Source organism: Eretmochelys imbricata, chromosome 11, assembly GCF_965152235.1.
Source record: "Eretmochelys imbricata isolate rEreImb1 chromosome 11, rEreImb1.hap1, whole genome shotgun sequence".
In the NCBI taxonomy this organism is placed as follows: Eukaryota; Metazoa; Chordata; order Testudines; family Cheloniidae; genus Eretmochelys; species Eretmochelys imbricata.
In genome coordinates, this window is record NC_135582.1 from 67,663,632 (window position 1) to 67,686,161 (window position 22,530).

Here is a 22,530-nt window from a genome sequence, read left to right on the forward strand (position 1 = left end):
TAAGGATTGAACTCACAACCCTGGGTTTAGCAGGCCACTGCTGAAACCACTGAGCTATCCCTCCCCCAATGACTTAGCATTTTTCATGCAACCAACAATGAATAGAAGGGAGATAAATTGATGTTGAAAAGAAAGGTGCAATCCTTTGTAAGGCAATATAGTTGTGAGGTATGCTCCTTGGATTAATTCTGAATTAGAGATACCCTTACTAACAATTCAGCTATCAGAGCATAATGGTTCATCTTTACTCTGTGTTTTTATAGTCTGATATTTCAGTTATTCATGGGGACCCTCTCATACAACTAGAACAAGATATACTTTACATTAAAGGATTTAGGAATAGTCAGTGAATTTAGTGACCCTGAATGTCCCATAGTGCTTTACCATGCTTGATAAATGGCAGGGCTTTTGTGGATAGATGAGTTTTTCTTATTTGTTTTGGGGAGGATGATTATACTTTATTATCAATATTCACAAAATGCATCTCTCATACTTATGGAAATACCAGTGGTATTTAATATTTCATTATTCCCAGCTTCAGTTATGGCCCCAAATAGACAAATCTCTTATTTATTCATATTCCTTTGTCCTCTCTTGCTGTGTATGTTACAGAATAAAAGGAATCCTGAGGGCCATTTCTGATTTCCCTAAACAACTGTGAATCTGGGTTTTTGAGTATTCTGGGTGTTTTCGAGTACTTTGAAGGCTTTTTGTTTCTTTTCTCTTTCTCCCTTTGTGATGCCTACAACCAGCACAAATAAATATCTAATGTTAAAAACTCACTTTCCAAATACTGTAAAACAAATGCAATAAAATCACAAGGCCTGAAGGAGTTTCCCCAAATCGTGGCCAGTCAGGTAGCCCTTCGTGTGATTGTCCAAATGAAAAAAGAAAAGGAGTACTTGTGGCACCTTAGAGACTAACCAATTTATTTGAGCATGAGCTTTCGTGAGCTACAGCTCACTTCATCGGATGCATACTGTGGAAACTGCAGAAGACATTATATACACAGAGACCATGAAACAATACCTCCTCCCACCCCACTCTCCTGCTGGTAATAGCTTATCTAAAGTGATCATCAAGTTGGGCCATTTCCAGCACAAATCCAGGTTTTCTCACCCTCCGCCCCCCCCACACAAACTCACTCTCCTGCTGGTAATAGCCCATCCAAAGTGACCACTCTCTTTAAAATGTGTATGATAATCAAGGTGGGCCATTTCCAGCACAAATCCAGGTGGAAATGGCCCACCTTGATTATCATACACATTTTAAAGAGAGTGGTCACTTTGGATGGGCTATTACCAGCAGGAGAGTGAGTTTGTGTGTGTGGGGGGGGGCAGAGGGTGAGGAAACCTGGATTTGTGCTGGAAATGGCCCAACTTGATGATCACTTTAGATAAGCTATTACCAGCAGGAGAGTGGGGTGGGAGGAGGTATTGTTTCATGGTCTCTGTGTATATAATGTCTTCTGCAGTTTCCACAGTATGCATCCGATGAAGTGAGCTGTAGCTCACGAAAGCTCATGCTCAAATAAATTGGTTAGTCTCTAAGGTGCCACAAGTACTCCTTTTCTTTTTGCGAATACAGACTAACACGGCTGTTACTCTGAAACCTGTCCAAATGAATTCCACTCTTGGTGTGCTTGCACTCCATATATGAGAGATTGGTTTCCTTTGGCCAGCAGTGTCTGTTGGGGCTGCACCTGTGTCCTCGACGTCCTCCTGCCCCCTACCCAAGGGCATAAAGAATGGAGGGAGCCCAATCGTCCCTCAGTTTTTTCCTACTGCATGTGGCAGTCAGATGGTACTCCTGCAGTATCTGCCTTCTTCTCTGTGACCCTATTGCAGTTAGTGCTAATGATTAGTTATCATAGTTGTTAACTTTTTATTTTGCCCATTGGCTTTCAAAAGAGAGAAAATTTAGTCATAGAAAGTTGGAGCTCCACACCACCCCATGATACCAGGGTTTGAGTTGTCTGCATGAAAATTAAATCTCCAGGTTTTAAAATATGCCCCTTCTGTGATATTTCTAAGCCCCTCAGTATTAGCACCTTTTATTTAGGTTAAGGGCGAGCCATGATTCCACCCCAAGCTCTGGGGTTGAGACATCTAAGACTCTAGTGGTCAAATTTGATCCAAAATTGACTTTTTCAAGAAGGGTTAGGAAGGAGCATAACTCCACAGGTGACACAAGACATAGATCTCCCTCTCTGAGAACCTCTGAACCAAGACTTGAATCAATATGTGTTAGACTCATCTCAAGCCTCTCAGCTGAAAGGCAACCAATGACTTAAGGTGGGTCCCTTTGGTGCCTCAGTTTGGGCTACGAAGAGTATTTGCAGTAAGTCTGCAGACCACAGATTCCTCTAACACAGACACTTTAGCACTGTTATTGGTACCCAGCACCTCAGTACCATCCATTTCAGTGCTTGGGGCATATTCAGCACTGAGTGACCTGTCTGTGGGCTTGGTGCCATAATCCTAGTTGCTGATTCATACAATATCAGCAGTGCTAACAAGGCTTTCAGTCACCAGAATCAGAGTACTTCACAAAGCTGTTGAGACATTGGTACTTTCTATTTCCCCAACCCAGGGAGAAGGGGGTAGGAGCATTGTAGCTCACCAGAAAGAGTAGCCTGAGCACTTGAGGTATATTCCTCTCTATTTTCTCCATTGGAAAATAGTAGAGAAGGAGAATGCCTGGGTCTCACAGGAACAGGGCCCCTGGATCCTGCTTTGTGGCCACCAGTCCAATATCCGTATGCTTATCAGTCATGGCCCTATTGGGCACCCTGGAGTATACAGCTGTATGCCAACAAGACAACTTTCTGTCCCCTTTTTGGGGTTAGAACCCCTTCCCCGAAGAGTAAGGTGGATCAACAGTTATTAGGTTTGATGCAGAAGAAAGATGATCCCTGCCTCAAAGAGCGTTCAGTGTAAGTGATGATATTACAATAAGTAGGTAGCACCAGTAAATCCTTAGAGAGTCACAGGGACATCCATGCAATCTGCACATGGTCAGATTGTACCAAGGAAAAGAATATTCACTGTTCCTGTGCTAAATGAAGTGTAGGGACTACTACTTCTAAGGGCCCCCCATGGTGTACACTGCCCCAAAATGGTGGAGAGGAGACGGGTCCATTGCTCCACTCTCCCCTGCATATTGGTGCATGGAGCACTGAGGAAAACAGGCTGTACCTTTGCAAGGTCTGGGGATTGATGCAGCCTGCTCACCTGCCTACACCACTTCTGCACCAGAGAATTCTGATCCTGTGAGGCAATCTCTACCCGAGTTTCCCCAGGGAAGGTGCAGCTCCACTTTGCCCTCTGCTCAGGGCTGTGTCTAATGGGCACAATCTAATCCTCACCTGGGAGCCCTCCAAAGGGTGCAAAGCGGCTTCTTTACTTTCTGTGAAGGGCCCATGTCTCCTGCACTGTCAGTTTAGTCCAGGGTGGTGGAGATACAAAAGAAATTTGGCTGTCATTACTCAGATAACTATCAGTAGAACTAAGGGGCTACAGGAAAATTATGTGCCAGATGTTAGACTACGTTCAGAGCTTATTTACAAGGGGAATATAAATTACATGTTGGTAAATCCATGTGAGCAGGTATAGCCTTCACACCAAGGGCAAAGGGCAAGGTGTCTCAGAAAACAGAAGTAACAAGAGGGTATAAGTTGCTACCTCCGGCTTTAACTTGTACCTTCCTGTTTGTTCCTCCTGCCCTGCTCTCCTTTGGACGTACAAATCAGCCCTGCTTACAGCACACTGACCTGCTGATATGTAATTTACATCATCATTTATGTCACCTGTGAATTTGGCTCATAGCCTTATGAAGAGGAACAGTTTTCAATAGTGACTCCGCCTACTCTCTGTTCTCTACTAGGTCTATCAGGAATATATATATGATCCTTGGGTTATAACAAGATACTTGCCTTGTACTTACTCTCACACAGACTTTTCTGGGCTTGTTCGAATAACTGCTAGCCTAAATTTGGATTAAATTTGGTATAGTTTAAAAATATATATCTGTTTAAATAATGGCAGTCACAGCTTTGTCACAGTCTAAACTATGAAGCTTAAATAAAAACTTAAGTGTCCACAGGTGCTGCAAGCACAAAGGAAGTATATCGGTCTTCTCTAAAGTAAACTGGTAGTCTGTCAACTTCCTGACATCTCAACTGAAGGCAGGTCTAAGAAAGAAAAAAAACTTCTGCTGAGCACACTTACACAGCTACATTGGAACATGCATAATATCTGAATTAAAAGCAAAGAAAAATTTGGTAATCAGTAATAAGCAAAAGCTATATAAGCAAAAGCGAAGAATGTTTCAGTGAAGACTTTCTAAAAAGTGTAAAATAATGCTGTAAAATAATGACACATTTATTATTTATAAGTATTTGGACAAAAGAGTTATGTTGCTGAGGTTCACAATAGATTGGAATGCAACAATGGAAATAATTTGCATATTACCTGTGGGCTCTGTGGGGAGACTTCCTGCTCCCACCAAATCAAGCAAGAATCCAGTCCTGCAAAGACTTATGCAGTCACTTAACTTTCTGCCCTGTGGAGTCAATGGAACGAACTACTCTTAGTGCATAAAGTTAACCATGAGCATAAATCTTTGCAGAATCGGGGCCTACAGCATATTTAACATCAGCATCATACCTTTGAATAGGACATTTACTCAGGTTTGATTATATATTGGACCAGCAATACAGTAAAACCTAGCTACTTCATATAAGTACTTGGGGGGTCCATTGCAACTTACTGAATTTTGCTAATTTTCAGGTAAGTGAACAAACAAAAAACCTATAAAAGTTTTGTTCATATAATTTTAGCTTATTTTCAATTAATGATAATATTTCATAATGTACTCTAATTTATAGAATATTTTGTATAACCATGTAGTGTTGATAACAAAACTGCATTGCAATGTAGCACTCCGCTATTACATTTTGTTGAGTGTGGTGCCATATTTGGGTGAGTTATAATGTAGATGGATAACAAAGTACAGATTAGTGAGGTGCAGCTTCACGAGTGTGCATATGAATTGTGAATCCATGAGTAGTATGCAGCTGAGACTAAAGATTTTGCATGCAGGATATAGGTGAGGAGTGGGTTGGATAGCTCCATAGGCTACTTGCTCAGCCTTTCATCTCTGGAGAAGTGGATTGAAAGCCTTTGGAAGATTAGGACAGTTGATGAATTGTGGTCTACAAAGGATTGCTGGATGGTCTGCAGAGAGGGCTGTAGGTATGTTGGTGCCCTGCAGAGAACCACCTTTTTGCACCTTTTCTTCTTCCCCATTTCTAACTCACATGGATAAAAAAAAGGGCCAACCATAACAATAGAATATATTTTTTTTGAAAACCCCATAATTGAGATCCACCCTGAAACATAGGCCAGCATATAGGAATATGAAATAATCTGATTTGTTTATGTGAACATTGTGGGGTTTGCCTATGCCCTATTCTATTGTTTATTTTCTGGTTGATGGGTTTTGCTTTACTTTTTGTTTTACTTTTATTTTGCTTTCACTCCATATTTTCTTCCCCTCCGCCACTTTCTAACAAGAAGGCAGACTTTGAGGCCCTGAGTAGGAATGCAGGGATTTGGGGGCTAAATAATCCTAGGTTTAGGTTCTAAACCCCTGCATTAGAAGTCAGGGTAATAATTACTGCTGAGGTAAGCTGGCAGGTGGGACCAATTAGCTCCAACCAAGACATAAAGGAGGTGGAATGAGCTGCCTCTAGTAGAGGGAAGTAGTTTAAGAGAGGAACACCAGGAGTACCTGCAAAGTCTAGGGGGTTGTTAAGGGGGAGGTTTTTCTGATGGTTTGTTTTTGAATTATCAATAAGGCTAAATCTCAGAGGGGGTGAATGTGGACAATAACTTCTCCTCTGTAACGGATGGGGATAAGGACTTTCTCTTTTGCTTCTCTTCCATCCCAATTGCTGAAGAAGGAAGCAGGGGGATTTTCATTGTCACATGGGCTCCTGTTTCACCTTTACCTCACCCAGCCTTGTGCTCCCAGGGAGGAAGTAAATGGAGCTCACGGCCCAGCCTTTGCATTTTCAGCAGCCTCAGACTGTTATGTGTCATGGTTCTTCTCAATAGCTTTTCCAATGAGAGCACATCAGTCTGCTCCCTCTGCTTGTCTCCGCTTCTGACTGTCCCTGTTTGTACTTTGAGTAGTAAATGCACATAAAGGAGTTCCTGGGGGTGATCTTATATATATGGGCATCTGCCTAGTTGGACTATGTCTAATTTTGCCACTGGGGTGCAAAAAGCTACTTCCATCAGAGGAGGGAGACATGCAATCCAAACAAAGCTATTTTATCTACTAGAATCTATAGTAATTGGTTAGATTTGTTAGAGCTCACTGCTTGTTAGTAATGACCTGAGAGACTTGGGAATAGACCAAAACTTCCTCTATGCAACACTAATATCATGGTTTTTAAGATGCAGCTCAGCAAAGCTCTTACACACACGCACAAGTGAGTAGTTTCACGGACTTTAACAGGACTGCCAGTGTTCCTAGTACTTAAGAATGCACTGTACTTAATCTTTTTGCTGGTTTTGGCCCTTACTGACTTTGTCTTCTGGCCATCCCTAGAAATTCCTAGCAAGCATAAGATGTAGCCGTAAAGGCCCCCAACAAATTCCATGGGTTTAATCAGATAATTTCAAAGAGGGCTTAGTTACCATCTCGTGAATAAACAGGGTGATTTGTTTTGCTGAGTGAGCTGTTTAGAAGGGCTTATAATTAAAGGACTTACTATAGTTTGACCAATATGTGGCAAATATTTTTCAGGCAGATATGCTAACTATATTTCTTCGTTTGGTAGCACAAACTTTCCAGAATCCAGTCGCCAATTTGAAGTACTATTTTCCTACTATAATCTTATTATCATAGGTGGAGCTGTTAGGTGAAGCTAATGTAGCCTAACAATTTCTGTTATAAGACCCTGATTTCAGCTGTTCATGACTTCACCAGGATGTCACTGTTCAGGCTGAAATTAACATTCCTGTGGTGGGAAGAACACCTCAACAGCCCAACACTGTTTAATTTCAGAAAGGGGAGCTATGCAAAAATGAGGAGGTTAGTTAAACTGAAATTAAAAGGTACAGTGACTAGAGTGAAATCCCTGCAAACTGCATGGGCACTTTCCAAAGACACTATAATAGCAGCCCAACTTAAATGTATACCCCAAATTAAAAAACACAGTAAAAAAACTAAAAAAGAGCCACTGTGGCTTAACAACCATATAAAAGAAGCAGTGAGAGATAAAAAGGCATCTTTTAAAAAGTTGAAGTCAAATCCTAGTGAGGTAAATAGAAAGGAGCATAAACACTGCCAAATTAAGTGTAAAAATGTAATGAGAAAAGCCAGAAAGGAGTTTGAAGACCAGCTAGCCAAAAACTCAAAAGGTAGTAACAAAAGGCTTTTAAGTACATCAGAAGCAGGAAGCCTGCTAAACAACCAGTGGGGCCCCAGGATGATGGAGATACAAAAGGAGCGCTTACAGATGATAAAGTCATCGAAGAGAAACTAAATGAATTCTTTGCTTCGGTCTTCATGGCTGAGGATGTTAGGGAGATTCCCAGACCTGAGCCATCTTTTGTAGGTGACAAATCTGAGGAATTGTCACAGATTGAAGTGTCACTAGAGGAGGTTTTGGGATTAATTGAGAAACTTAACAGTAACAAGTCACTGGGATCAGATGGCATTCTCCCAAGAGTTCTGAAAGAACTCAAATGTGAAATTGCGGAACTATTAACTATGGTTTGTAACCTGTCCTTTAAATCACCTTCTGTACTCAATGATCAGAAGATAGCTAATGTAACGCCAATATTTAAAAAGGGCTCTAGAGGTGATCCCGGCAATTACAGACTAACATCAGTACCGGGAAATTAGTTAAAACAATAGTAAAGAATAAAATTGTCAGACACATAGAAGACTATAAATTGTTGGGGAAAAGTCAACATGGTTTCTGTAAAGGGAAATCATGTCTTTGAAGGGGTCAACAAACATGTGGACAAGGGGGACCCAGTGGACATAGTGTACGTAGATTTTCAGAAAGCCTTTGTCAAGGTCCCTCACCAAACGCTCTTATGTAAATTAAGTTGTCTGGGATAAGAGGGAAGATCCTTTCATGGATTGAGGACTGGTTTAAAAGACAGGGAACAAAGGGTAGGAATAAATGGTAAATTTTCAGAATGGAGAAGGGTGTTCCCCAAGGTCAGTCCTAGGACCAATCCTGTTCAACTTATTCATAAATGATATGAAGAAAGGGATAAACAGTGAGGTGGCAATTTTGCAGATGATAGTAAACTGTTCAAGATAGTTAAGACCAAAGCAGACTGTGAAGAACTTCAAAAAGATCTCACAAAACTAAGTGATTGGGCAACAAAATGGCAAATGAAATTTCATGTGGATAAATGTAAAGTAATGCATATTGGAAAAAATAACCCCAACTATACATACAATATGATGGGGGCTAATTTAGCTACAAATAATCAGGAAAGAGATCTTTTCCCCATAATATAAGAACTAGGGGCCACCAAATGAAATTAATGGGTAGCAGGTTTAAAACAAATAAAAGGAAGTTGTTCTTCCACACAATGAACAGTCAACCTGTGGAACTCCTTGCCTGAGGAGGTTGTGAAGGCTAGGACTATAACAGGGTTTAAAAGAGAACTGGATAAATTCATGGAGGTTAATGAATGGTGTCCCTAGCCTCTGTTTGTCAGAGGGTGGAGATGGATGGCAGGAAAGAGATCACTAGATCATTACCTGTTAGGTTCACTCCCTCTTGGCAGCTGGCATTGGCCACTGTCAGTAGACAGGACACTGGGCTGGAGGGACGTTCTGATGTTCTTATGTCCAGTTGTCTAACTCAGGCTGATTTTTTTTTAAGTTTCTGAGAATGAGATTATGGGAAAATATACTGTTTTTACTCATGTTAAATTCTTACAGTTGTTTCACTGAGAAACTCTAGTGTCTCCATGCTTTGGACCAGGGACTTAAAATTTGTCAGAAGGGTTGCCCTGGTGTCAAGGATCCCGTCCTTGTGAAAATCCATTCAAATTCAGGTAAATCATGAACCTCTGAAAATTACAGTTTGCACATGCTCAGTTGAGGGTTATTAGAGCTCGGCAGCTAAATTCCATCTGCACCAATCATGCTCCCTCCTCCTACAGCTCCTGTTTATCAATTGGTCTACACATGTGCTATCCCCACGGAATAACTGAGCATGCACCATCCTGGGGGCATCAGAGGCTGAGCAGCACTTTCCCTGCAATTTCTCCTCCCAGATGCCAGGGTCCACTGAGATACAAGGCATCAGAGCTGAGTAGAGAAACTTTTTCCCATACTGGCACGTAGGTGGAGCTAGAGCAGAAGCCTGTCTCAGATGCAGAGGGGTGGAGGAGAAGAGAGGGGTAACAGGAGGAAGAACTGTGGTGGTGGTGTTGAGAGGAACATAGAAGCTGGGGATGATGGGGATTGGGGTAGAAGAGTTTATAACCACTAGAGAATTATCCCTTCCAGAACCTGGATCTGGATCCAGGATTCCTGAATCTCAATATTTCTTTGTGGTCAGCAAATAGCTGTGACACGCCACTGGCAAAAGATGTATTGCCTATCCGTCTAGTGACTGTTCCACAGAGAATGACTACTCACCACTTCTCTCAGTGACTCCATTACTCAAGTGATAGAGGATTGGGCTGTGGATCGAAAAGTCCCTGTCCTACTGATGTCCCATATGGGAACACAATGTGGCCCTACATGATGGACTTTCTGACTTCAGTTTTTGTAAAAACGTAGGAAATAGCATCCCAAGAAACCTATATTAAAAATGTTGATGTAGCCAAGCACTCAAATGTTAGGAAATGTCCGTATTAAGCTTGCCGATGCAACCTTAATTCAGCCCCTTTGTTTGTATGCACTGTGATACTGTCTTCAATTACATGATCACATACTATTTTCTCACAGAGGCCCTGCCTCGTTCAGTACATAGGCTGTACTGGATCTGGGGATGAATCAGTTTTGTGTCGTAAATGAGGCTGTTCTCTGTAGGGATTCCTGCCTCAGTTGTTGCAGAAATTGGCAGTGCGTAGTGAGTGAGGCAGGGGATTTCAGGAAGACAGAGGATGGTCTCATGGCTAATGCAGTTGAATTCATCCTGGAGAATTGGATTTTATCCCTAACTCTGCAACAGGGTTCTCATATGGTGCTGGGCAAGTTACTTAAACCAAACTTTTCATAATTGGCCACTAATTTTGTATTGCTTGTTTTCTGAGTGCCCAACTTGAGGCACCGGGGCCCAGATTTGAAGACGTGCCAAACACTCTCTGCTGCTGTTGAAGTCAGTGGGAGCTGTGCTTAGAACATATAAAGTGCTATAAAAATGTAAGTCCACTGAAAAATCAGGCCGTAGGTGTCTCAGAAAGCCACCAAAAATTAATAAGCAACTTTTGTCTTTAATCCTTCTGTGCCTCAGTTTTCTCTGTTTGTGCAATGGGGATAAAATATACCTCAGAGAATTATAGTGAAGATAAATTCATTAATATTTTGTGACATTAACTATCTTTTCACTGACCTCTGTCCATCCTGTGCACTGAATGAGGCCAGGGTTCTGTGGATATAATAGTTTGTGATCAGAATATGCACAAAGGGGGCCAAATTAAGGTTGCACAGGCAACCTTAATTCTGGCATTTCCTAACTGTTGAGTGCTTGACATCACAACCTTAAAAATGTTATTTTAATGTAGCTTTTTATGTAGTATGTATTTTACATTGAAATTACCTTTTGCCTGCACCTTAAGATGCTGTATGTTTGTTTGCTGTTCAGTCAAGGTACATTAATACAATACATGAATGTTTTTAGAGCAAATTACTGCAAGCACTACATATCTGCCACTGCAAGTGATGAAGACATTTCAATGATTTCTGCTGTTGAAATGGGTATATAAATATACCTGTTTCCACAACTTGACAGCAGCAAATGTCTGAGAGTTCTCCTATTGCTAGCTATGTCCCTTTCTCCCACCACATGCACACATACACAAAAAAGAGGAGGAGAAAACGAACGTTCATATAACACACGTCCTGTTATTGATTTTCACCCTAATCCACCCAGAGTCTTCTGTGATGGAAATAATTAGACGGTGTGTACAAAGATGAAACAAGAATCAATTCAATGCCAGGTTGCCAAAAATGAAGACAAGGGCACTCAATGGTGTATAGCACTCTTTTTTTGGATGAATGTGCTTCCCATTTTGAGAAGCAGCTCAGAGGTGGTGATGTCACCCAGCCTCCTGTTCATTAAATGGTGTTAGCTTTATGCCTGTACAATTCCATTGCGGGGGTGGGGGGAATACACACTTGGGTCACAGCATCGTTTTACAGGAGCTCTGCAATTAAAAAGAAAAGTCTATAACATGTACAGTGTGAGTTCCATTCCAATTGCAAGAGTTTATTTCTTCTGATATATAATACACCTTATTTTTTACAGAGCATTCTTAACAAAGAGCATCACAAAACACTTTAGAAATGCTAAGAAGAAAATAAGGTCTAAAGGCTGGCTTTGAAGAGAAGGAAGTGTTGTTGTGCTTTGGAGGGCAGGGAAGAAAATGTTCGAGACAGATGGGGCCGGATAAGCAAATGAGCAACTTCCAGCTATGGACAATTGTAGGGAAGCCATGAAGCAGCAGCCAGGTTGGAAGAGTGGAATGAGGAGGTGGATATGAATCTAGAGTAAACCATCAGCAATTTTGAATTGAATTTAGGAAGTGAAGGTGATGTGAATGAGATTTTTAGCAGGTCTCAGAATGTAGGAAGACTTTTATAAAAGGGATGATTGATAGCTGAGGTCAGAACCTGTTGATCACTGTATACACCCAAAAAGAAAAGGCATACTAGTGGCAGCTTAGTTAACTACTTATGGAAGTACCGTGAAAGGCAGAACAGACAAACTTACAGATGGGAGAGGCAGTCAGAAGATAAAGTATTGGGTTTGGGTTGACATCAAGATTTCAAGAGGTATTCAATGATATTTTTGTAATTTTTAAACAGCAGTGAAATCCAGCTGTTCTCAACAATGAGATTAACCAAGCGGAAAGCCTCAGGCTTTCAGTTTTCCCATTGTAGGCAGGCACTAGTGCTGCCTAAAAAAATGCTTCGTGCAATATAGCTGTAGAGCAGCTTCACTGCAGGAACTTCCTGTCGCTGAGCAGACCTCATTTCTACAGGCCTTGCTGGGAATCTACTTCTGTTCTTCCTCTCTCCTACCATTCTCCTTCTACATCTACTACATCAGAGGAATCTCAGCAGCAGCCTGGTGAAAACTGTGTTCCGACGTCTGCTCCATCATCACATGTGCACTGGCTCTGCTCCTGCCTGCCACGCTGCCAATGGCTTTGCCCACATGTGCTTGCCAGCTGGGAAGCTCCAACTTAACCCAGCCTGCCATGTTGTCTTCCGAGGGTGAGAAGACCCTCGTGGGCCCCTCTATCTTTGATCTCCATGGACTCCCCTTTATGACTGGTGTTATTCTGAACTCTCCTTTGTAGCTCTGGCCTCCTTCCTGGTTGCCTCTCCCCCATTTTGGCAATAATACTACTTTCCTTGCAAGGCCTCAGACACAGTCATGTTATCACAGATTTTCCTGTGTTCTGGGAGAGTCCTATATCAATGAGAATTCTGGGTTGAGGCAGGTTGACCCATACCAATTACGCCTCTCCTCTGCCTTGTAATAGGCTGGAGATCTTTCTTTTCTTGTGACATTTCCTTCTACTCCCTCCTCAGCTGCAGACCAAATTCTTACCAGTCTAACTAATGTAATTATTCTATATTCATCACTGTAGAATGTGAATAATATCATTTCCTCTTTCTCCTCCCCCAGTAAATGGGAGGGCAAAATCCTCCTCTTTGTCCAAGAGCGCCAAGATCTCCTCCTCCTTTGATTCAGAATCCTTGTCCAAATGAGTGTCTAATTGTTAAATCCCTGGAAACTGAAGATACTTCTGTACTATGAGTTGGTGCTTTGAGATAGGAGAGAATATGTGGATATTTCTTGATGGAAAGCTAACTGGAAAAAGTGAGTTTTTATGATAGATTTGAAGAAGTGTTAAATTCTTAGCCTACTAGAGGAGAGAATGCTGGTCTGTGAAACTGTGGAATAATTATTAATAGATTATTTATGTGTAGAAGAAAGAGGCTATAGGAACAAGAGATTTTTCTGGTGTAACATTTATGTACTTCTTATGAGTCAAACTCTCTTCTACTTGGCTGCTAGGTATCCATTCTCTCCATTCTGATCCCACCATAAAACACTTCTTCTGTGCAACCTACCATTAGATCAACTCTAATATTGAGATATTTATGTTCTCTCTCTCATCCGTCTAAAAAAATAGTTTCTCATCCCTCATTCCATTTTGATTTTGAACTGTATTGTTGGTCTATTGAAGCCATTTGCTCCATGAGTCTATGTCCTTCTTGGACATAGGACCAAGCACAGTGTTGATCACTATACTGATTTAAGTCAAACAGTTAAGCCAAAATAAAAAGAATTTGGTAATGCTCATTGTCACAGGTTCACATTTTCTTTTGTAGGTGCACAATGTCCAAACCAAAAATAGACTGTGTTGGAAGGAATTTTCAGTTAAGAGTTATAATAGATGCATAATGTCCTAGCCATTGTGTTCTCATTACTTCATTACACAAAAGGAAAACCTGTAGAACAATCAGAGAGTAGAACTGAAATGAATTTACTTAACTTAGCCTAGTAGTGGCTGAAGTATTAACAATAAACCAGAGCTACTGTAGTGTAATTCAGATTTCAGTAATGTCCGTGTGCTGAGGAGATCTTAAGCTCATGGACACAGTACACTAGCACAAAGTCTGATCTCCTGTAACCCATCTGTCTTGAGAAGGCCCACAGGCTAATGTTTCAGAGGATATTATTTCTGGAACAGTGTTAGTGATTCACATTGCTTTTGTGGGTTCATAATTTATATTTTTAAATTATGTATTGCACTCATTTAGGGGATCAACTCAGGAAAGCACTTAAGCACGTGTTTAGGTGCCTTACTGAATAGGGGCCTTAAGAGTTTGAACCTGGTATTGATTCCACTGAAGTCAATGGGAGGTTTGCCATTTACTTCAATAGAAGCAGGATCAGGCCTGTAACAGATAAAGGATTTGTGTATCTTATAACTTTTGGGAGCATAAATATTACACACACCATCCAAAATCATAGTAATGTAGACCTTGTTATTGCTAAAATCAAATCATGTTGCTTTAGATTTCTTTAGATATCTTATTTAGATATAATAAGATTAAATTGAATCAAATTCTTGTATGTCTTTCTTTTCTTCTGTAGTTTGGCTTTGCATCCTCGGAAAGACATTGTGGTAACTGCAAGTGATGACCGCCTCTGGAAGATGTGGGCCTTTCCTAATGGGAACATCATTATGACAGGCGAAGGCCACACTGATTGGCTTTCTGGCTGCTGCTTCCATCCAAGGTTAGTACAAACAGTACCCTCAACCAGCGCTAATCCCTTCTGGGGAAGTGCTTGTTTGCCTTTTCGTTCCTTGGTGGCTTGCTTTGATGACTTTCTATTCTCAGTGTAACCCTGTGCTCTCTGCTGAATTTCTAAACATGTAGATAAACGTTCCTTTGGCTTTCACTGTGTTGACTTAAGATTGATTGCTCTGGATATTTTGTATGCCCCAAACTTGGTGCACATGCCCATGCATCGAACAAATAGTACTGAGCTTTTTAAGTCTAGCTGTGTTCATTCTCTGTGTGTCCCTGCACCGTGACAAACATTGCGTGTTCTTTAGTTGTATAGGACAGTTGACTTCCTTGTATTAATAATTTTTGTGGATCTTATTTAAAATATTTAAATTTCCCTAAGGAATAGATATGTGGGCTTCCCCCCAACCCTTTTATAGAAAGTCAAATGATTTTGCAGACAAAGTAATGTTCAGAACAGGAAACAGTCATAAGCTACTGAAATAGTCCAAAAATATTTAGAGTTAATGGTTATTCTATAGAAAAATGTAATTTAATTGTACTCTGGAAAACTTAGCTTTTCATCTCCTGAGGTTGGAGATGTACACAGTAAAATGATTTTGCATCAGATGTATGTTGTAAACCATGGCTTGCAGTTGTAGTTAGAGCTCTTTGTATTTTAACATAGTGAATATCTGCTTGACTCCACAGCCCAAATTTTAACTTAAAGCCTTATTAAGCCTCCAAATCTGCATTTTTTTCATTGCGAGGCACTATCTTTGCTGTTCTTCAGAAGTAATTTTAAAAAAAATCTTTTTAATTTCAAAGCTTCTGTTGGCTTCTCATATGTTAATTGAATCTTAAAAAGGAAAAAGAAGTAGCAGTGCTCTTTTAAGCCTCAGTGCAGGAATGCATCCCAATTTGTGAGAGAACTTAAGTATGTGCTTAATTTTCAGCTTGTACCATTTTTTTCAGTGGGACTTGCATACGTGCTTGTGTGCTTTCCTAAAATGGGTTATTATTGAGTAAGATGGAAAGTTGCAGACTTGATCCTGCATTTCCTTATGTACCCAAAATTCCCCTTGCCTTAACTGCGAGTTTCAGGTGCATAAGTAATGTAGGTTCGGACCCTAAATATGGTGCCTTTGTTTCAGAATACCCTCCTAATACTTAGAGGCAGTACAATGTATCAATGGGGCATCGCTCTGATATTTGAATGAATTAAAAAATGTAGGTGGGGGAGGCAAGGGAAGGGAGGAAGAATGGGAAGTTGGGTCTTCCATTTCCCTAAATACTACAGAAGACTTTTTTTTTTTTCAATGATGGCAGCTCAGGTTGCATTGAACATAGGAACCTGCAGTACATTCCATATCAAACTTATAGATAAACAGAACACTGCCATCCTCTCACCTCTTATGAACATCAAACTCCTCCCTGAGAACAGAAAATACAATTAGAAAAGCATGCTATCACTTATAAGGCTGCTGGGCATACTAATAAGATTTCGATAATGCGTTGTTACCATGACACCGATGACTCAGATTCAAAAAAGGAAAAAAAAAAACTCATTAGTCTTTGACCAGCAGACAGTCCTTTCAATAGGCCTCCCAGTCTCTCATTCAATTATTGAAATTTAAAATGAGCAAGGTACATCATTATTCACTTGCAATATGAATTTACTCTGGCTGAATGCGATATAAAGAGTAAACGAAATGCTGCTACAGTATGCGCCTGCTGTTAATGGATGAAATAAATATAATGGGACAAAATACATTTAATCGGTCTTTTTTTCAGTTTAGGGCTTCTACACATCAGATGTTCGAGATGTGAAATTAACAAGATGTAAGTGGAAAGTTCTTGTACAGGGTGTCATGATTAAAATGTAGACATTCATTAGTTTAATTTTTATTTGCATGAATAAATGGTTTATTCACAGAGGAGGTTGAGAGGAAGGGTATTCCCGTAGGAAGGCTTCTCAGTGGGGATTCAAAGACCAGGGTTCAATTCCCTATTCATCCACTAACTTCCTGCGTGACTTGAGGCATGTCATTTAATTGCTCTTTGCTTTGGTTCGCCACCTGTAACATGGGGATAATACCTACTTTCTGCCACCCTTGTCTGTCTTGTCTATTAAGATTTTAAGGTCTTCAGTGAAGGCACTGTCTCTTATAATAATATTAGACAATGCCTAGCACAATGGGGCCTAACCTGGCTGGTTCCATAATACAAATGAATAATAATCTATCTTTATAAGATATTAAAAACAAAGCTCTCTTACATTTTTAAAGGCTCAATTCTGTTAGAACTTGGGTTTCCTTTTCATAAGACAAGAGTTTTGCTACAAACAAAAGGAATAAACATTCTACGTCAAGTAGTGTCTCTGTGGGTGTCCACTTCAGGTGCATATGTGCCTCTTGAACCCTTGATCTGAGATTTTCCATGAGCAGTGTTTCATCAGCCGCACATGCTCCCTATGCCTCCTTGTGCTACACAACAATAGACTAAATAAGGATGAGAGGGCAAACTGCCCTCAGTTCCTTCTCATCTGCATCAGCCTGAGGCAGACTCTTAGTGTGTTTGCTTTGAGCGTGCCTCGACTATCTTGTATTCAGATTTTCCTGTAGTAGTTTGTTTAGGATTAGTTAATATAGGTAGTTGTTAGTGATAATTATAGTCAGTTAAAGATAAGTAGTGAGAGGATTGTTTTGTTCCTCTCCCTCCCCTTGGGAAGCCTTACTCTCCTGGCAGGGTGTGCCTGGCTCACCATATTTTAAACACTGCCTCTTGTTGAGAGGCTACACCTATGAACAACAGCCCCTCTCAGGACTTGTCTATACTTTTGGCTAAATTGGCACTGCTGTGATTCAAGAAGTGGTGTCGATTTAGCAGGTCTGGTGAAGGCAAGCTTAGTCAATGGCAGAGCGCTGTCCCGTCAATGTCTGTACTCCACCTTCCCGAGAGGCAGAAGGTAAGTTAGAGGGAGAGTGTCTCCTGTTCACTTAGCACAGTATAGACATCTCTGTAAGTTGATCTACGTTATGTCAACTTCAGTTACATAACTGAAGTAGCATAACTTAGGTCGACTTACAGCTTTAGTGTAGACCAGCTCTAAGTGTGTCCATTGCTGCAGGGAGTCCCACATCTCCCAGAAGTGCAACTTCTGCTTGGCCCTCAAATCCCAAGCAAGGAAGAATAGGGAGATTAAACTCAGATTCTTGATGATGGAATGCTCCCTTCAACCAACTTCTGAGTCAGGTCAGGAGACCCCCTCCTGTACCTCTGTCTCCAGATAGATCCAGTTCCCCTTCAACCTCGGTGGAGGCTTTCCCTAAGAAAGTAAAGACTTTGGAGGCTTCATGGAAAACTTCCAAAAAGAGGGGTGCAGACTTTCTTCTTAAGGAGCCAGTTCTGAACAAGCCAAAGTCGCCTGCCAGATCAATGGTCTTTGAAGCCTTGACCTCTGGGCTTGGTACCATTGAATCATGGGACTCCTCATCCAGTACCAGCATGGCCAGAAGGTCCCAGAACTCAAAGGAGAAACATGGCTCCAACAGGGCCTCAGCACCCTCTACCAAGGACAAGGAGAGCAAGCATAAGCACGATGGATTGGAACTGTTGGGCTCAGCCCTGCCATTGGTGCCTACCCATTTGGCACCCTCAGTACCAAACAAGCAATGGCACCAGATACCGTCAGTGCATAGCCGCCCCTCCCCAATCAGTGGTACCATCGGCTTCACCTACTGCATCCTTGGCTACTGCCTCAGTACCAATCCTGTATTTGGTACCACAAGAGTTCAGATACACTAAGGATCTGTCTGTAATAGACAAACCTGGAGTCTCTGCTCCTCATGGGTATTGACCACCTCTTGGTACCGAGACCCTGATCTCCAGACAGCCACTGACCTCTGGTACTTCAGGACTCTTCACCCTTTTCTGCAGGTGCTCTTCTGTTGGACAATATTGAGGATAAAGGAAACATCCGGTCAGTCTCTTCTATTTCTGTTCAGGGTTTTCCAACCTCACCTTTCAGGAACCCATTTTTTGAAAGTCATAGGGAAGATGGCGCTCATCAGCAAGGGTGGGGGAACCAATGCTGCATGCCATCCCAACATGGGCCCCCCGAATGGGATTGCGGGGCTGCCTATGGGCAGCAATTTGCCAGACCACTGCTAGTGTGTCATAAGGAGGCTAGAGTCTTACAGTATTCTCCTCACCAACCAGGTCCCATGATAGGAGGAGACATTTGAAGAGCAGGAGGCCAAGGTGGATTAAGAAGCCACCCCTAAAACACCTGTTTCATCCTCTGCTCCAGACAAGGCTGTTATGCCTCTGCCATCTTTCATGGCCAACAATTTTTGGAAATTTCAAGATCTTATAAAGGGGGTGACTGATGCTCTTGAAATTGCACTCAAATAAGTCAAGGATTCACAGCACAAACTGTTGAATATCCTGCAGTCAGGAACACCATGCATGGTGGTGTCACTCATTAGTGAGGTGTTCCTGGATCCAGCTAACACTGTATGGCAAGCACCTGTTATTATTCTATTATCACATAAACAACCAGATAAGAAGTATTATGTTCCCTCTAAGGACTCTGACTTTTTGTTCTCCCATCCTCTACCTAACTCCCTGGTGGTGAATGTGGTAAATGAGCAGTGTAAGCAACACTTCACCAAGTTTACCCATGTCAAGCTGTCTGGAGTCATACATCGATGACTGGCTACTCAAGAGCCATTCTTATGAAGCAGTGATATCTTCCATCCAGATGGCTCTGGCTCTGTTCCAGGAGTTGGGTCTGCAACTGAATGTAGAAAAATCCACATTAACCCCAGTACAGCAAATACAGTTTTTGGGTCATCTTTGCAGTCATTGACAGCCAGGGCCTACCTTCCATTAGACAGATTCATAACGTTGTACTTCTTCTTTGGGCAATTCAGGGGAGACCTTGAACCACAATAAGGAACTGTCTTCAGCTCCTGGGACACATGGCAGCTTGCACCTTCATGACTGGTCATGCCTTCTCTTCTTCCAGGGTTGCCTCAGGACGACCTATTCTCACACCTTGGACAGACAGATGACTTTTCCTTTACAAGTGACAAACTCCATAGATAGGTAGAAAGATCAATTCAACATCTGTGAAGATGTACCTTTCTGTTGCCCAGCTCCACCATTAACTCTATCAACAGATGCATCACTTTTGGGATGGGAATCTCACCTCAATGCCCTCACAACTCAGGAAGACGGACAACTCAAGAAACCAGTCTCCATATCAATCTGTTGAACTCAGGGCTGTCAGGAATTCCTGCCTCCATTTCCTACCCCTCATTGGGGCAAATCAATCAGGATCATGCCATACAAACTATTCTGCATGTTCTGTATCAACTAGCAGTGGGGAGCAAGATCCCCCACCCTGTGCACCAAAGCCATGAAACTGGAACTGATGCATAGCTCATCAGATTGAAATTTCATCACTCTATCTCCCAGGTATTCAGAACATCACAACCAATTTTCTCAGCAGGAGCATTTCCCAGGACTAGGAACGAAAGCTAAACTCACAAATTCTCCACAATATATTTTAAAGGTGGGGACTCCCAGAGGTGGATCTCTTTGCCACCACCAGGAACAAATAGTGTCCTCTGTTCTACTCAGGAGGAGAGCTAGGCCACCACTCTTTGGGAGATGCCTTTCTCCTACTTTGGATGAAGGGTCCACTCTATGCTTTCCTCCAACACTGCTAATACTAAGGGTGATGAACAAGATTGGACCGGACAAAGCCAGAGTTATCCCTAATAGTACCAATCTGGTGGAGACACTTGCATGCTCCACCTTTGTGTCCAACAGCCATTCAAGCTTCTGACTTTTCCTCACCTCCCCCCCCCCTCAGGTCAGGTGCTTCACCCCAATCTAGGGGTTCTCCTTGGGGCCTGGATCCTCAGTCTTCTCAGAGTTAAAGTCTTCCTGCTCTATGGAAGTGCAGCTGGTGTTACTGAACAGTAAGAAATGAGTCAACACAAATTACTTACCTGCAGAAATAGAAGAGATTCTTCCTTTGGTGACATTGCCACTGTCTGGTGCTTGCATCTGTGTCACTCTGTCATCCCGCATTACCTGTTAGATCAAAATAAATCAGGGTTATCAGATAGTTCGATTAAGACCCTCTTGTCTACAGTATCAGCCTTTCATCCTCCAGCAGAAGGGTTCTCCATATTTCCTCACCCTGTGTCATCAAGGTTTATTAATGATTTGTGGTATCTCTGCCCCCAGATTAGGGACCCCACTCCCACTTGGGACCTCAATTTGGTACTTAAATACCTCATGAGACCTCCATTCATACCAATGGAAACCTGCTCTCTGCTCCACTTATCTGCGAAGACTGCCTTTTTAGTAGTTATCACATTGGCCCAGGGGGTTTGGGAAATTGGGGGCCTTGATGGCAGATCTCCCCTTTATTGTGTTCTTCAAGAATAAGGTTTCCTTATGCTGACACCTCAAATTCTTACCTAAGATACTATCAGAATTTCATCTTAACCAATCCATTCACCTACTATTCTTCCCAAAACTGCATAGCTCTCTGCAGGAGACCTGTTTCCATGCCTTAGACATTAGAAGGGCATTGGTCAAGCAGGTAGAACCAAACAGAATTTCAGAAGTCACCAAGACTGTTTATTTTCATCACAGGTAGATCCAAGGGGTCCACAGTCTCTTGTCAGAGACTATTGAGGTGGATATCTGGGTGTATTATCACTTGTTATTATGCCGCAGCATTCTTCCCTCCTCTCCCTGAAAGGGTGATAGCATGTTCTACCAGATCATAACCACATCCACAGCATTACTTAAGAACTCGTCAGTGTCTGAGATATGTAGGGCCATCACATAGGCTTCAGTATATACATTTTCTGAACATTATGTTTTGATCCGTGCTACCAGATCTGATGCGGCACTTGATTCTGCAGTACTATCTTCAGTTCTAGACTCAGCTCTGAAGCTCCCTCCTCCCTCTGGGGATCCTGCTTGGAAGTCACCTGAAGAGCAGAACCCATGGGGATGCTACCTGAAGAAAAAGAGGTTACTCCCCTTGTATAGTAACTGCGGTTCTTAGAGATGTGTCCCACTACAGATGCTCCACTACCCGCTCTCCTTCCCCTCTGCTTTAGACTGTTTTCTATGGGATGTTCAGGTGGAGAAGAAACTAAGGGTGGTTTGTCCATGCATCCCTATATAACCTCGGTTTCCAGCACAAGGAGGCATAGGGAGCCATGTGCAGGCCAAAAGGACACTGCTAATGGAAAATCTCCAATCAAGGCACATGCATACCTGAAGGGGAACACTCATAGGAATCAGAGTAACAGCCGTGTTAGTCTGTATTCGCAAAAAGACAAGGAGTACTTGTGGCACCTTAGAGACGAACCAATAAGTGAGCTGTAGCTCACGAAAGCTTATGCTCAAATAAATTGGTTAGTCTCTAAGGTGCCACAAGTCCTCCTTTTCTTTTTACTCATAGGAATATGCATCTTAAAGAACCACAATTATTGCACAAGGTGAGTAACCTTTTCCTCTAGATCTTTACACAGTTTGTACTAGGAAAACTACAAACATTTTTTTAAAAGCCTTTGGTCTATTGCTATTGTACTATTTCTGTATGTCAACGTGTCATTGGCTTGCTTAATTGTTTTCTGAAGTTTGTATTTTTTCTATGAAATTTTGTTTTAGGGCTGAGCATAAGGATTTTTCTACTAACCACAGTTTATTGTTGGCCATTAGTTGCCTGGTACAGTACAGGCTAGATTGTCTTTCACAAAAGGCCTTCAAAACAAAGCCAAAAAATCCAGTATGAAATTTAGGAGTCGTAGAGAATTTGCCCCAAGGGCCAGATTCAATAAAAGCTTCATCTGGTGTCTCAGCAATGCCATGCAAGCTCTGAACTGTAATTGAAATTAATAGAACACTTTCCTTTGTACTCACCTAAAATCCCATTCAGCGCCAGAATACTACGGGAAAAAATTA

The 22,530-nt window shown here is 41.8% G+C and overlaps 1 protein-coding gene across 1 annotated transcript in view; it reads left to right on the plus strand.

Annotated features, from left to right (window-relative positions):
* The window catches only part of SPAG16 (sperm associated antigen 16), a 724,599-nt gene that overhangs the window by 376,595 nt on the left and 325,474 nt on the right, over positions 1-22,530 (plus strand). Inside the window, 1 exon segment of the mRNA XM_077830377.1 lies at positions 14,390-14,533. Coding sequence (XP_077686503.1) covers positions 14,390-14,533 — 144 coding nt within the window.